The sequence below is a fragment of the Suricata suricatta genome, chromosome 1 (assembly GCF_006229205.1).
Source record: "Suricata suricatta isolate VVHF042 chromosome 1, meerkat_22Aug2017_6uvM2_HiC, whole genome shotgun sequence".
Classification (NCBI taxonomy): domain Eukaryota; kingdom Metazoa; phylum Chordata; class Mammalia; order Carnivora; family Herpestidae; genus Suricata; species Suricata suricatta.
This window is the reverse complement of record NC_043700.1, coordinates 90,349,577-90,365,484: the sequence shown is the minus strand read 5'-3', so window position 1 is coordinate 90,365,484 and position 15,908 is coordinate 90,349,577. Positions and strand designations below refer to the sequence as shown.

Sequence of the window (15,908 nt, the reverse complement as noted above, 5' to 3'; positions counted from 1 at the left end):
TATCATCCATGGCCAACTACTACATTAATATGCTAGAAGACCCACCATCTGGCTAGAGACACATAGACAAGTCTAAGAGACATCAGCCCAGCAAGCCCAGACCAGAAAACTGTTCTATTGTCCCCCAGATCATAATGGGTTACTGTTTTGAGTCACAAAGTTTAAGAACTCAGTAATAGACCACAGAGACATCCAGCTTCCTTGCTGTTCTTAGGCACTTGTCCACTGACGCTACGGCAAGTTCTATACTTGGAATACTTTCCCCCTGAATTTTATGGATAATACATTCACATCCTTCAAGTCTTTGTTCAAATCTCAACTGTTCAGTGAGGTCTACTTTGAATACTCTATTTAAAATTGCAAGCCCACCACAACTAACTCCCCTCATACCAGGAGTATCTTTGTTATTCAAGGTAGGCCCTTGGGACCATGTCTGAGTTTATGCTAATGAAGTGACTCAAGGAGGGACTCTGGATACTTTCAGAATGGAATCTGGGCCATGTGGGAAATAGCAATCATGTAATTAGAGAGTTGAGACTTTGAGCCATGATATAGGCTTGACCTCCTGACCAGAAGCGAGAGGAGGGAGACTGGAGATTGAGTTCAATCAAATGGCCAATGACCCAATCAGTCATGATATTTAAATTTCAAATGTATAGCCAAATAAAGTTTTAGTCTATGATGCAGTCGTTCAGAAATATGATTAAAAAAGTAAATTTATTTAGATTTACTAATAGGCATATAATAAAAATATAATAAAATCTCTGGACACCAAAGCTTAGATGAGCTTTCCATTTAGTGAACACAGTGATATGCCAAGAGGGTGCTGTAGCCTGGTTCCATGGGCAGAGCATATAAGAGTTCTAATTTTGAGATCTTACTAGATCTCACCCAATGAGTGTCTTCTTTTTGCTGGTTCTGATTTGTGACCTTCATGATAAAATTTTAATCATAAGATTAGTGCTTTCCTGAGTTCCCTGAGCCATTCTAGAGAATTATTGTGGGGACACTTGCATTTATAACCAGTTTGCCAGGGGTATGGGTGGTCCGGGGATCCCTGAACTTGAATCTTAGTGAGGGTCGTCTTCTTAGGGATTGTGCTCTTAATCTGTGGAGTCTGGACTAACCATGGTTAGTGTCAGAACTGCACTGCAACTTATATACTTTCATACTATGTAGAGTTTTCTATAATGGACTTATATAAGTTTCATAATTAAAATAAGGCACTTCCATTTGGAAAAAAAATAAAATCTTGGGACTGAATAAATACTGTTTTAAAATGTAAAATCAATAAGAAATTCAAAAGAAGTAAGGAGGACCAAATATTAGAGCCCATAAGTAGAAATGTCTAGGGGAAAAGAACATAAATTTATTTAAATTGAATTAAAAAGCTGATAAAGGCATAAAATTCTGTAAAATAAATTCTTTATTTTTAAAAAGCAAAATATTATTTTGTGGGGCCAAACACATGATGGGGTAAAAATGAAATAAATAGCAAGGTTTATTTAACAAACAGAAACTTATTTTTTTTTTATAAAATGTAAATATATTCTACAGTTGAAAGATATTTCTAAATGACTGCATCATAGAACAAAACCCTATTATGATTATACTTTTGACTTTTCAGTATTATGATTAAGGGGAACAAAAAGTAAAAAAAAAAAAAAAAAAAGTTTTGGTCATTTGGAGCCCAATGCCAGGCTTTAATGCATGAACTCTGAAATCATGACCTGGGCCACAATCAAGAGCCAGATGCCTAACCAAGTGAGCCACCCAGGTGCCCCTTAAGTTGCTTGAGTTTTTAAAACTCTACTGGCTTCCTTGTCGTCCTCCCTGCTCCACTTGCCCACTCCCCTACTGGTGCTCCCTGGTATTATATCTCAATAAACTATATGCTTTGACACCTTTTTCTCAGGGTCTGCTTATGGGAAAATACAAAGAATATGTGCAGAAAACATTTTTTCTAAGAGAACTGATTTTCTTCCATAAGCACTGATTTTACCATCATAGAACATCCTGTCATGCATATGTTAATAGATGCCTCCTCACTAATTGCCTTGATTTCAATCAGCTTTGAGATAAGCTTAAAAGGGAAGAAAGAAAAATCACTCATGGAAAAATTATGGCATCATCACTTGCTCTGAAGAAAAATAATTTCTTTAATTTTATTAACTTTGTGTGTGTGTGAGAGAGAGAGAGAGAGAGAGAGAAAGAGAGAGAGAGAAAGTATATGCATGTGAATGGAGGAGGGACAGAGAGAGAGAGGGAAAGAGACAATCTCAAGCAGCATGGAGCTCAGTGCAGGGCTGCAACTCATGAACCATGAGACCATGACCTGAGTCGAAATCAAGAGTCAGAGGCTTAACCAACTGAGACATGTAGGTGTCTCTGAAGAAAACTAATTATTAATAAAATAACAAAATTCATTTTTTAAAATACCTAAGTTGTTTTCGGAGTTGCTCGATTTCCACGTTTTGTTCAGTTACTGTTTTCATAAAGTGTTGGTTAGTCTGCCACAAGAAAAAAAATACAAACATTCAGTATTAGAACACTTAAAACTACATCATTATGGGGCACCTGGGTGGCTCAGTCAGTTAAGCATCCAACTTTGGCTCAGGTCATGATCTCCGGGTCCACGAGTTCAAGCCCCGCATTGGGCTCTGTGCTGACAGCTCAGAACCTAGAGCCAGCTTCATATTCTGTGCTTCCCTCTCTCGGTGTTCCTCCCTCACTCATGCTCTGTCTCTCCCTCAAAAATAAATAAGAAAACATTTTTAAAAAACTACGTCTGTAAAGATTGATTAACTACAAGGCATGTAAGTAGAAAAAATTAAGTCATGATAATGATTCGTTTTTGATGGTAAAATATAACTTGGCAATATTTCCTCACCTTTACTACAGTAGTGAATGCCTGCTTTGCTTCAAACTATGTGCATCTGCTTTTCTATGTTTTAGGTCTTTCCTTGAACATTTGAACCTCCTTTGTTCACTTAACTGTACAGAAAGTGACAGGTACTGCAGAATTCATGTCCCCAGCCTGCTCTGGAAAAGCTTGATAAAAATGACTGAAAAGAACTGGTGTGTAAATATCTCAATATCCTATGCCCCATGGTGCAATAAGTCTGAGCCTGTTGTACAAAGGCTTCCAGAGTTTATTGGTAGGATTCATTTTCAGTTACCCATGGTTTAATTGGCATGATTGTTAAAAACCCTTTGGCTGCCTTCACTTCCTTTCCCAGTCTCACTTCCCCATTCCCCTACCAGTGCTCCCTTGTATTATCTCCTAAATAAATGACATGCTTTAGAATCCTTTTCTCAGGGTTAGCCTGCAAAAGAATCTAAAGTAAGATATGTAGCAGTCTTCCAACTGTAGAAAACACTTTTTTAAGGAAATTGACTTTCTTCTTTAATTGCTGGTTTTATCAAAAAGGCACAAATCCCCATCCTTACCATCTTTATCTATATGCTTTATAGGCAAAGTCATATAGACTCTAGTTACTTCAAAACCCACAGTCTTGATTTCAGTTTTTTCTCCTCCCAACAAATCATACATATATCTGTCCAAATGTTTCTCGCCAAAGCAGTTTTCATTGTGTTTCTATCATATTCTGCTTAATTTCATTGTCTCTCTATTCATTTTTAAAGAGAGTGCAAGCAGGGTAGGAGCAGAGAGAGAGGGAGAGGATCCAAAGCAGGTTCAGTGCTGACAACAGCAAGCCCAATCTGGGTCTTGAACTTATGAACCATAAGATTACAACTTGAGCTGAAGTTGGACGCTCAGCCAACTAAGCCATTCAAGTGCCCCACTGACTTTGTATTTTTATTTATTAAATTTTTTTAATGTTTATTCATTTCTGAGAGGCAGAGACAGAGCACAAGTGTTGGTGGGGCAGAGAAAGAGGGAGACACAGATTCCGAAGCAGGCTCCAGGCTCTGAGCTGTCAGCCCAGAGCCCGAAATGGGGCTTGAACTCATAAACCGTGCGATCATGACCTGAGCCGAAGTTGGATGCTTACCCAAATGAGCCACCCAAGTGCCCCTCATATTTTTAATACACTATACTATTTCTCTCTGGAATCAGAATTCTATCTTGCCATCATTTATCCTTTCACAACCTGTGTGGTCCACTCACTTTAAGATAGAAATAATTGTTTCATTTCTGCATTTTGATAAAATTTTACATGCACTTTTACAATGCACATCGCATTATATTCAAACACTATATTTAAAGTTCATGTATTCCTGGTGAAAATAGGAGTCATTTTTTGAAGACCACCTTCTCCCAGAATTCCCAGTGAATGGCACATGATTTAGTACAGTCTGAGTACTTCCACCTTTAAGGAATAAATGAATGAATGCCTCCATTGAAACATGGAAGAGTCTGAAGACTGCATCTTTATTTTGGGAAGAAGACTACTGCAGACCAGAATTTAGTGTTCCATTCACATACCACAATTTAAAAGACCAACTATCACACACAGGGAAAAGTAGGCTAGAATAATGAAAGGTAGGTAAATTACACCATACCAGAATAGTTAAAACAAACTGGCTGCAGCATTGGGCATGAATCAAAAAAGACATAATGGTTATACGCAAATAACTGAAGGGTTGACTTGAAGAAGTGAGCTTGTTCTATGTTACTCCAAAAGATTAAAACCATGTATCAATGGGAGGAAATTTATGGAGACTTTAGTTTTCTAATAATCATAATTCAAAGGAACAGACTCTTTGGGGAAGTGATAAAGCTCTTACAGAGAATACTTACAGCATAGGCTGATCATCTCACTGAAAAGCATTTAATGAAAGGTGCCTATATCATTTGAGGAAATAGATGACCTTTAATGTCATTTCAAATTCTCCTGTGAAGCTATTTCAATGACTTCGGTCTGAACTGAATCACAACTCTGAATTCTATGTCTGTAACAAACCATTTATGTTTTATTATATATATTCTTTTGACATTAATATAATTAATGCTTGTGTCTTTTACCAATTGGGAGCACCTTAAACGTAAGTGATGTAGAACAATTAGGAGAAATATACATTGAAACTGTGAATTATAAAAAGCTAGTGTTCGGAACTTGCTAGCAAGCTTAGTAGAGCGCAGAGCTCAACAACTGCATCTGAATATGGCTTTAGTGTTCTGTATTTGTCATTACAAAGAAAATTAAATATTACATTAATATTCTAGAGTTTGGAGATTCATAAAGGTCCAAGGAAGCATGCCTTTCAATCATCAATCATAATTATTTCATATGTCATCCCTGCTTTACCAAGTAGGATAGAAGTCTGTGGATAGATGCACATTTCTCTTGCAACTTTTAACAGTGAAAGGAACTTAATATGCAATTAGCAAATATTTTGGAGTAATTTTATAGAGATGAACAATTATCAAAAAAGAACGTGATTTCAGTAAAGAGAACCTCTAGGAAATGTGAACTACCATTGTATCTACATTTGTAATAAATAAATATAAACGTACTTTTGTGTATCATTCACATCAGGATTCTACCTTCCGTATGTTACCAAGGTGCTCTGGTCATGAAAACTACTTCTTGTATATTCATCAATTTATTGTACATCTGTAGGGTCCTAGTCCATTAATCAGCCTATTATGAATTCAGGAAACTTTAATGGAAACTGCTTGATTTTTAAAGGATACTTTTCTTCAAGTTTGATTTTGACTCAAATTTGTTCCTATGCCTATGCTCTGAAAGCTCTTTGAGACATATAATATCTTTACAATTAGTTAGCTATGTCTCTTCATATTTAGCATATTATTTGATACACAGCCAATAGGCACATTAAGAAAAATTCTTAAGGTTAAAAATTTCTTCTTACCATTTTCCTTTATTTTAACCACCAGGACGGTTTCTTCTTTGCTCTTTATCATACAATTCTCTTTCATTTATCTTGTCACTCTTTTATCACTTTTATTATAAGCATAATTTCCTATTTTTAGTTTTGGCTAAAATCTATGAATTCTTAGAAAATTTTTAATGCATTTCCTATGAATACTCAAATATTAGTTTTTCATGACTTTTATCAGAATAATTTTAGGTTGTTTATAATAAAATAGGAGCTCTGTGGTATAAGATACCAAAGGATTATATAATCCCTGAAATTCTAGGTGACATACTGGAAGAAAGAATAATTGTGATGATAAGTTAAACTACTAATTTCATGTAGAAATATGACTTCCTAATTATGGATTTTAGTCATTTAGTTCTGGAGTAATTTTAATACTATTTTAAAAATATCTAAGAAGTATAAAATCAAAAACGTTAAGTGAGTAAAAGAAATAGAAGTGAAATAAGCAAAATTTAATAATTTTTTACATGATTAAAGGTAGAAAAATTAGATAACTTAACGTGTGATGGCACAACTCCATTCTTAAACAAAGACATTTTCATTAGGTACTAACAAGAATTAGCAAAGTAACTAAGCAAAATGAAGAAAGGAAGAGAGGAATTACCTGGGACATCATAATTATATATATTACTCAACAATAACTAAAATAAAATTCCAAGAAGAAAGGAAAAGAAAAGGAGACAAAAGAAGAGAAAAAGAACAGTAAGAGGAGTAAAAAGGTAAAGAGTAAAATTAGGAAAGCTAATTCATTTCTTCGAAATAAATATTAAAGGGAAATTTAGAGATACTAGATAATACTGGTATCAACTAACAAATGATCCTTAATGTCTTACTTTTTTTAAGAAACTGGTCTATTAATTTATTTAACCGCTCTACAATTCTTATTATATACCTAGCAGTGTGCTACATGAAATGGTAAGAATGAAGCATGAGAAGGGCGCCTGGGTGGCTCACTGGTTAGGTGTCCGAATTCAGCTCAAGTGATGATCTCACGGTCTGTGAGTTTGAGCCCCACATTGGGCTCTGGGCTGACAGCTCAGAACCTGGAGCCTGCTTCGGATTCTGTCTCCCTCTCTGTACCACCCCTGCTTGTGCTGTCTCTCAAAAATGAATAAATGTTAAGAAGAAAAAAAAAAAAAAAAGAAGAAGAAAGCATGAGTCCTACTCGTGGAAAGATCACAGTCTAGATTACTCTCAGGAGCTCGTACCTAGGACCCTAGGATAACTTTAGGATTAGGTGATATTGCAGAGAGATGTTAGCTTTAGATCTCCAGTAAGTATCGTGAATACAGTCACGGTATTGAATGTGAAAGAAAAAGATGAAGAGAAAACAGAAGTGTCTATTTTAATTTCACATGACATAGGCTTTTCTGTTTTGATTTTTATTAGCATAGATAATATTTATAGTGAAAATTTCTAATTTGTATAAACAAGTCCACTAAATGGATATTTTCACTTACCATTTCTACGTTCTCTTTAGTAACATGAAGTTGCTTGGTCAGTTGTTGATAATTGGTCAGTTGATGCTATAGTAGGAAGGTAGAGGTGTACATAAATATCATTCTGTTTACAACAGACATTCTGTTTACTATATACAACCCGTATGTAAAATTAACCTAAAATCAAGTCTACATTCATTATGCCTAAGTTTAGATGAAATTAGTTTTCTTCTGTTATTGTGTGAACTCACAGTTAAAAAAATGAGATAAAAACTTTTAAAAATGATTACAAAATTAAATAAGATGGCAATGTAGAAATGAATTTGAGTATTTATGTATGACCACTATTTCTAAGCATCAGTCAATTAATAAATAGACATGCTAAGACAGACACTGCAAAACTACATTCAAACCTACTCAAAACCTATAATATAATATCCTGGCACAGAAATTACTGTCCCTCTCTCCCCTTCTTAAAATTCTCATGGCTTAAACTTTTAAATTATGTCATTATCTGCTATGATCCTATTAAACACAGTATGTGCATGGGACACAAAATTGGAAGGGGATGTTAATATGTTGGATGACAGAATTAAAGACTGATAGATAACTGGGGAAATAAGGACAAAGTATTATTTGTAAAGTCTTGTCCAAAAAAAACTAACTGCATAGCTACAATACAGGAATAAAGGTAAAAAAAAGAATAACATAGGACTTAGTTGATTGATCTAAATGAAGAAAACAGCCTGAAAGAATTTTCTTATATTAGAAATGCTTCCTAGATCTCAGAAGTAAAAGCCTTTTCCTTTTGATAAAAAGCTTATCTATTCATCTATCTATACACATATCCACACACACACACATATACAATTTTGTTTCCCGAGAGAGAAAGAGAGGAGTGGAGGAGGGGATGGAGAAGGGAGAGATTGAGAGAGAGAGAGAGCGAGAGAGCGAGAGAGAGAGAAGGGGGGGGAGGGGAGGGGAGGGGAGAGGCGAGGCGAGAGGAGGCGAGAGGAGAGGAGAGGAGAGGAGAGGAGAGGAGAGGAGACGAGACGAGACGAGACGAGACGAGACGAGACGAGACGAGACGAGACGAGACGAGACGAGAGAATCTTAAGCAGGTTCCATGCTCAGTGTAGAGCTCTACATGGGACTTAATTCCATGACCCTGGGTTCATGACCTCAAGGAATCAAGAGTTAGTCACTCAACCTACTGAGCCACCCAGGAGTCGCCACACTTTTAAATTTGAGTATACCTTACACACAATGTTACATTAGTTTCAAGTGTACAACCAACACAGTGATTCAACTTCTCCATACATTATGTATGGTTCACCATAAGTATAGCTACTATCTGTCATCATACAATGCTGCTAAAATATCACTGACAATATTCCCTATAAGGTGCCTCTTATTCTTGTGACTTATTCAGTCTGTATCTGTAAGCCTGTATCTCCTACTCACTCCCCCCTTCACCCATTTTGTCCATTCCCCCCACTCTCCTTCCCTCAAAGGTCAAGGTCTTATGGCTCAGACTACATATGGGTTATTTGCAAACCAGGGAATATACAGAAAAATCATTCTATAAAGTGCAAAGCATCATGTAAGCATTATTATGACCCTTTAGGTAAAAATTCCCAATTATGATGATGATAATAAGAATATTCTTAAACTGGAATTTGAAAAGTCCATAAATGAGAATTAAAGAAAGGCATGATAACCTATGTATTTAAACAGCTGCCTTCTGAAAACCCACAGAAAAGGAATCAGAATTGGGATTACTCCATAATTGTGAATGTTCCTAGCAGAAAAAGAATCAATGGAAGGATAAAGGTGGCAAATTTTTCAATGGAATGGATAATCCTGTGAGATGGTAAGTTCATGTCAACAGAGATATATTGCAAAAGCTTAGATGTCCACTTTGAAAGAATATAAAAATCATTCCTGCTTTGGATAGAAAGAATGCCTTAATAATCATTAAGATTTCTTCCTACTGTACAATTCTAATCTGATTAATTTATGCTAATATACTTGATACCTATCTTGAAGGTCACTTTAAGAGTGTTAACATTTTCCTTTTTTTTTTAATTTTTTTAAATATTTTTATTTATTTTTGAGAGAGAGAGACACCGTGAGCAGAGGAGGGTCAGAGAGAGAGGGAGATACAGAATCCAAAGACAGGCTCCAGGCTCCGAGCTAGCTGTCAGCATAGAGCCTGACATGGGGCTCGAACCCACAAACCGTGAGATCATGACCCGAGCTGAAGTCAGGTGCTTAACCTACTGAGCCACCCAGGTGCCCTGCGTGTTAACAGTTTCATCTTCATGGCGTTGTCATTATATTTGAGCAGGTTTCTTCACTGACCATGAATAGTTCTAAACTATTCACGGTTTAATGAACAGTTTCTGTCTTAAGCCAGGTAGGAAATTAACAATATAAAAACTTTGGGGGTCCATTTACACAGAATCATCTTACAGTAGCTTCTTAGAACTCAATACAACTTCCACTGCAAATCTCGTTAACACCTAAGGTACACTAGGCACTGCTTTGACTAACTGTCCAAGAAATATCTAAGCAGCAAAGATCTATTTAATGTAAATAACACAGTGGACACTAAGGCATGCCTCTTCAAAACTGAGTTTCTCCAGAATGAAGATAGATAAGAAAACTATGAAAATTGATATGCAAGAAAGCTGTGAAATCCAAGATTACCTTTTGTTTTTGACTTTCAACTACATGAATCTGGGCCTCAGTCATATATTCCTGGTAAAGCCTCTGACATCTGTCCAACTCCTGAGAAACAGTCTGCCAGAGTTCCACAGCCTGAGTTTTTTCCTATAAAACAAAAAAATCAAGAATTCACTAAATTATTAGCAGGCTACTACACAGCACAAATGAATCATATCTTTTACAGGATGAATTCTTATACATAAAGTCACAAAATGTAAACATAACTTGTGTAAAGACAGTATAGTTGTAGTATTTTTGATGATATGCACTTTGCATTTTTTTAAATCTTTTTTTTAAGGGGGGGAGTGGCAGGGGGAGATGGGGATGAAAATCTCAAGCAGGCTCCATGTTGGGCATGGACACAGCACCCAATTCCATGACTCTGGGATCATGACCTGAATGGAAATCAAGAGTCTTGACATGCAACTGACTGAGCCACCCAGATGTCCTGATATGCATTTGTATTAATAACAATTTAGAGAAGAAACCTAAAGATGAAATTCCTTATACTGAAATGTTATTTTTATTCAGATTTCATAGCTAAAATTTAACTGTGTTTAAAAAAAATTTTTTAATGCTTATTTGTGAGAAAGAAAAGCATGAGCAGGGGAGGCGTAGAGAGGGAGACAGAATCTAATGGAGGCTTGAGGCTCTGAGCTGTCAGCACAGAGCCCAATGCAGGGCTGAACTCACAACCATGAGATCATGACCTGAGCCAAAGTTGGACACTAAATCGACTGAGTCACCCAGGCACCCCTGCTAAAATTTAACTCTTATGTCAGAGATACATAGTTAAAGCACTATCTTTGTTCCATAAGAAAATGTAAGCCTTAGAAATTACTAAAGAAGAAAACTGCCCCTGTTAAAGTACAAGATTTTTTTTTTAAGATTGTGAAAGTAATAAATATTGTGGAAAACTGGGGAAATACAGAGAAAAATAAGAATTACCTGCAATTTTTACCACCTAATAGTAAATACCGCTAGCAGTTAGGTATAATCATCTTTATAAGTTTTGGATATATTTATGTTTTTAAATGTGATTTTAGAAGAGAATTTTATATTTTTGTTTTTTTTAACAAAACCAAGAATCATATAGTATACTGTTTGTATTGTACTATATTCACTTAACACTTTATAATCCAAGTTTTCTCAAGTCATTTACCAGTCTTTCAATATAGCAATTCTCAAAGTGGTAAGAGGACCCTGGAAGTCAAAATTACGTTAATAATATGAAGACATTATTTGCCTTTTTCATCTTCTCATGAGTGTACACACTTTGAGAAGTTTATATGATGTGATGTGTGATGTTTTCATCTCTGATGGGTACTGGAATGTGTTCTTATTCTCCCATTTATTTAAAAAAACTGTGTCAGTTTTAATTTGTAATATGATATTGATAGATATATTATATAACCCACATCTAGGTCAACAATTTTTAAGTATCCTAAAGAGGGGTCCTGAACCAAAAAGGTTAAGAAATGCTAAGTTAGCAGGTACAGAGCATTATTCTGTTTTTATTCTCTAAAAAGAGAAATGCAAACAGGTTTTGGCCATTTGCTTAGGGCCCCTCAGCAAGTTGTTGACAGAGTCTATGTTTCTAAAGCCCAAATTTTTAAATTCCAGGTCAGAACTAATCTACTTTGTTAGTTTTGGTAAGAAGGTAACAAGGTGTAGTGAAAAGATACGCATTTTAAGAAGATAAGGAGTAAACATTTAAAGTAAATAGAAGTTTATGAATTTTGAGGAAACTATAACTGAAGTATAACATGTATTCAGAAAATACACAAATCATGAATTTTTAAAAGTGAGTGCCCCTTTGTAACCAGCACCCAGTTCAAGAAACAGAATACTGTTACTAGCCCTTAGAAGCCAGATGCCCCTCTCTTCAGATAATTGTATTCCCCCAAAATAACTATCACCCTGGCTTCTAACATCATTGATTAATTTTGTCTAAAACTTACATAGTTTTTAAATCTGTAGACAAAAATGGAGCCATAAGACTTGGATTTGATCCCTGATTTCTGGCTAAATGATCTTGGACAATTCATTTCATTACCTTAAGAACATTTTCTTTACAGTAGAATGGTCATATAGATACATAACCTTTGCAGTCTTATAAACCTCTCTGATGATAAAAATCATTGGGACAAATAGTTATAAAACCAAGATCCTCCTGAGTAGTGGTTCTCAAAGGACTAACAACATCAGCATTACCTCAGAACCTGGTAGAAACACAAATTATTGAGCCCAGACTTCTTGAATCAGAAATTTGGGAAAGCGAAAAAATAATCTCCATTGCAATAAGCGCTAGGGTGATTATAATGTATAGAAAAAATTGAGAACCAATATACTAACATGAAATTTTTAAATGGTATAGCCCATTATATGAAAAAAACACAATTTAAGTGATTCCATAGTTAGATTTTTAAACTTCCCATTTTCCATTATAATGTATATAATAACATAATAAACATATTTATCCATCAATTTTCACATACAGTTTACATGCAGTTTCTTAGGATAGACTCTTAGAATCTATTTGATATCTTAATCTAATCAATTGGTAAAATGATATAAACATTTCTAAGGCTCTTATTGCCAAGCTGCCCTACAGAAAGATTTTTACAAATCACACTATCATAGCAGAACAAAATCTCCAAACTAAAAATATTAAGATAGGTACCTAATATTGTACTAGTTGTCATCAGCTCCCAACAAAATTACATTTGCTCTACATAGCATCTTTACACCTAATTTTAATTCTTAACCGACTGAGTCACCCAGGCACCTCTATATCTGATTTTAATTCTTTATTTTGCTGTTTAGTAATGATGATAAAAATAATAGGTATATTTATTAACTAACATGTGTGCTAGGCACTATATTAAGTGCTTTATGGGAATTTTTAAACTACCATAAGAACTCTATATGATAAGAATTATTATAATCTCCATATATAAATGAAGGTAAAGTAAAAAGACATTTCATGAGATAACAGAGCTAGAAAATTGAACAGAAAACAAACTCAAGAAGTTTGACCATAGGGGCGGCTAGGTGACTTGGCTGGTTGAGCTTTCGACTTCAGCTCAGGTCATAATCTCATAGTTTGTGGGTTTGAGCCTTGTGTCAGGCTCCACATGGACATTCTGCAGCCTGCTTTGGATTCTCTCTCTCACTCTCTCTCTCTGACCCTTGCCCGCTCATGCTTTATCCCTCTAAAAAATAAATATTAAAAGAAAAAAAGAAATTTGAGCAGAGGTTTTTCTTTTTGAGCAGAGGTTTTTTCTAAAAGCCTGTGTTTCATGAAAGGAGGAACCAACACTCTTACTGTATCATCAACAATGAGCACAATGCTAATTAATACTTGTAAAATAAATGAAGATATTTCAATAGTCACTCTTTATGCTTATTACTGTGATGAAGCATAATACAAAATCTTCTACTTTCTACTATAAATTGTATTTAACTCAGTTGTTGTCTCTTCAGTTTGGTTTCAACTAGTCTTCACAAAGGTCTTTCAATCTACTAATGGATACCAAAACAATTGTATATGTTTTGTTAGATGTTAAAAACAAAATAAACATGTATGGATAAGTAATAAGCAGAATTAATATTTGTAATTACTGTTTTGACATTGATTTACTAACATTTTCTATTATTTATACTTCATAAAATTGCCTAAACTCTCATTCAATAAGTGTTATATTTATATACAAAGTACATTATCGATTTTGTGGGAAATTTTGTTTCTAACCAATCAGCTTTTTCCCTTTTGGCTGCTCCTACTTGAACTTCATCAAATCTTCTCTGAAGTGACTGATCCAAAATGTAGCAAAAAGTAGAACCATCTTCAGAGACATGAGAAAAAGCAAGATGTAGAAGGAGAAAGGCAAAGAGAGGTAAAGACAGGAGGACAAAAAGAAGAAAAATGAGAGAACAAGTTTGGTTAGAAAAGAAAAAAATAGGTAACTTTGAAGTTTTGATAAAATTTAACATTGGAAATTATATCAACAAAAGTATTGCAGAGAAATGCCTTTAAAGACACAGGACTGTTTTTGTTATTTTTCAAACTACAAATCTAACAAAGCTGTTACTTTACTTTCTTTTATTCTCTATGATATATATATATTTTTTTCTTTATGCAAGTTAGAAAACATACACTGTAATCTTGGTTTTAGGAGTAGAATCAAGTGATTCATCACTTATATATGACAGCCAGTGCTGATCCTGTAAAGTTCCCTCCGTAATGTCCATCACTGATCTTTCCTACCCCCCACTCCCATCAACCCTCAGTTGGTTCTCTGTATTTAAGAGTTTCTTCTGGTATGCCTCCCTCTGTTTTTATCTTAGTTTTTCTTCCCTTCCCTTACGTTCACCTTGGAGTTTCTAAAATTCCACATATGAGTGAAATCATATATCTGTCCTTCTCCAACTAACCTATTTCACTTAGCCTAATACCCTCCAGTTCCTTCCATGTTGCTACAAATGGCAAGATTTCATTCTCTTTCATTGCCAAGAAGCATTCTTTGGATACACAAACCACATTGCCGTTATCCATTCATCAGTTGATGAACCTTTGGGCTCTTTCCATAATTTGGCTATTGTTGGGAGGCATATGCCCCTATGACTCAGCATTTCTGTGTCCTTCGGAAAAATTCCTAGCAGTGAAATTGCTGGGTCACAGGGTTATTTCTATTTTGCATTTTTTAAGGAACTTTCATACTGTTTTCCAGAGTGGCTACACAAGTATTCATTCTCCCCAACAGTGCAAGAGGTTCCCATTTTTTAAACATCCTTGCCAATATCTGTTGTTTCTGGAGTCAACATTAGCCATTCAGACTGGTGGTTTTGATTTGTATTTCCCTGAAGACGAATGATGTTGAGCATCTTTTTTTTTTTTTTTTTAGTGTTTTAATGTTTATTTTTCAGACTGATCATGAGTGGTGGAGGTACAGAGATAGAGGGAGACACAGAATCCAAAGCAGGATCCAGGTTCTAAACTGTCAGCATAGAGCCCAAGGTGGGGATCCTGCTCAAATTGTGAAATCATCACAGCCGAAGTCAGATGCTTGACCAACTGAACCACCCAAGTTCCACTTGAGCATATTTTCATGTGTCTGCTATCTGGATATCTTCATTGGAGAAGTGTCTATTCATGTCCTCGGTTGATTTCTTTACCAGATTACTTATTTTTTGGGTGTTGAGTTTGAGAAGTTTTATAACTTTATAGATACAAACCCTTTATATGATTATGTCATTTACAAATATCTTTTCTCATTCTGTTAGTGGCATTTTAGTTTTATTGTATGTTTCCTTTGCTATGCAGATGTTTTTTTGTCTTAGTGAGGTCCAAATAGTTCATTTGTGCTTTTATTTCCCTGCCTCCGGAGACATGTCAAGTAAGAAGTTGCTGTGGCCTAGGTCAAAGAGGTTGCTGCCTATTTTCACCTATAGAAAATTGATGGTTCCCTGTCCCACATTTAGGTCTTTCATCCATTTTGATTTTATTTTTGTGTACAGTGTAAGAAAGTAGTCGAGTTTTATTATTCTGCTTATTATCATCCAGTACTCCCAGTCCTTTTGCTAAGACATATTTTCACTGGAAACTCTTTCCTGCTTTGTTGAAGATTAGTTGGCCATATATTTTTCGGTCCATTTCGGGTGCTCTACTCTGTTCTACTGATCTGTGGGTCTGTTTTTCTGCTAATACCATACTGATTTAATGATTATAGCATTGTAATACAAGTTAAAGTCAGAATTGTGATGCACTGAATTGGTTTTCTTTTGCAGTATTACTCTTGCCTATTTGTAGTTCTATACAAACATAAGGGTTGTTTGTTCTAGCTCTGTGAAGAATGCTGGTGTTAT

At 35.2% G+C, this 15,908-nt stretch overlaps 1 protein-coding gene across 1 annotated transcript in view; it reads right to left on the bottom strand.

Moving 5' to 3' along the window:
• The window catches only part of SCLT1 (sodium channel and clathrin linker 1), a 203,976-nt gene that overhangs the window by 138,970 nt on the left and 49,098 nt on the right, over positions 1 to 15,908 (bottom strand). The window contains exons 7-9 of the mRNA XM_029941012.1: positions 10,023 to 10,145; positions 7,332 to 7,397; positions 2,440 to 2,510 (exon numbers count right to left, since the gene is read on the bottom strand). Of these exons, the coding sequence (XP_029796872.1) occupies positions 2,440 to 2,510; positions 7,332 to 7,397; positions 10,023 to 10,145 (260 nt within the window). The remainder of the gene's footprint in view (positions 1 to 2,439; positions 2,511 to 7,331; positions 7,398 to 10,022; positions 10,146 to 15,908) is intronic.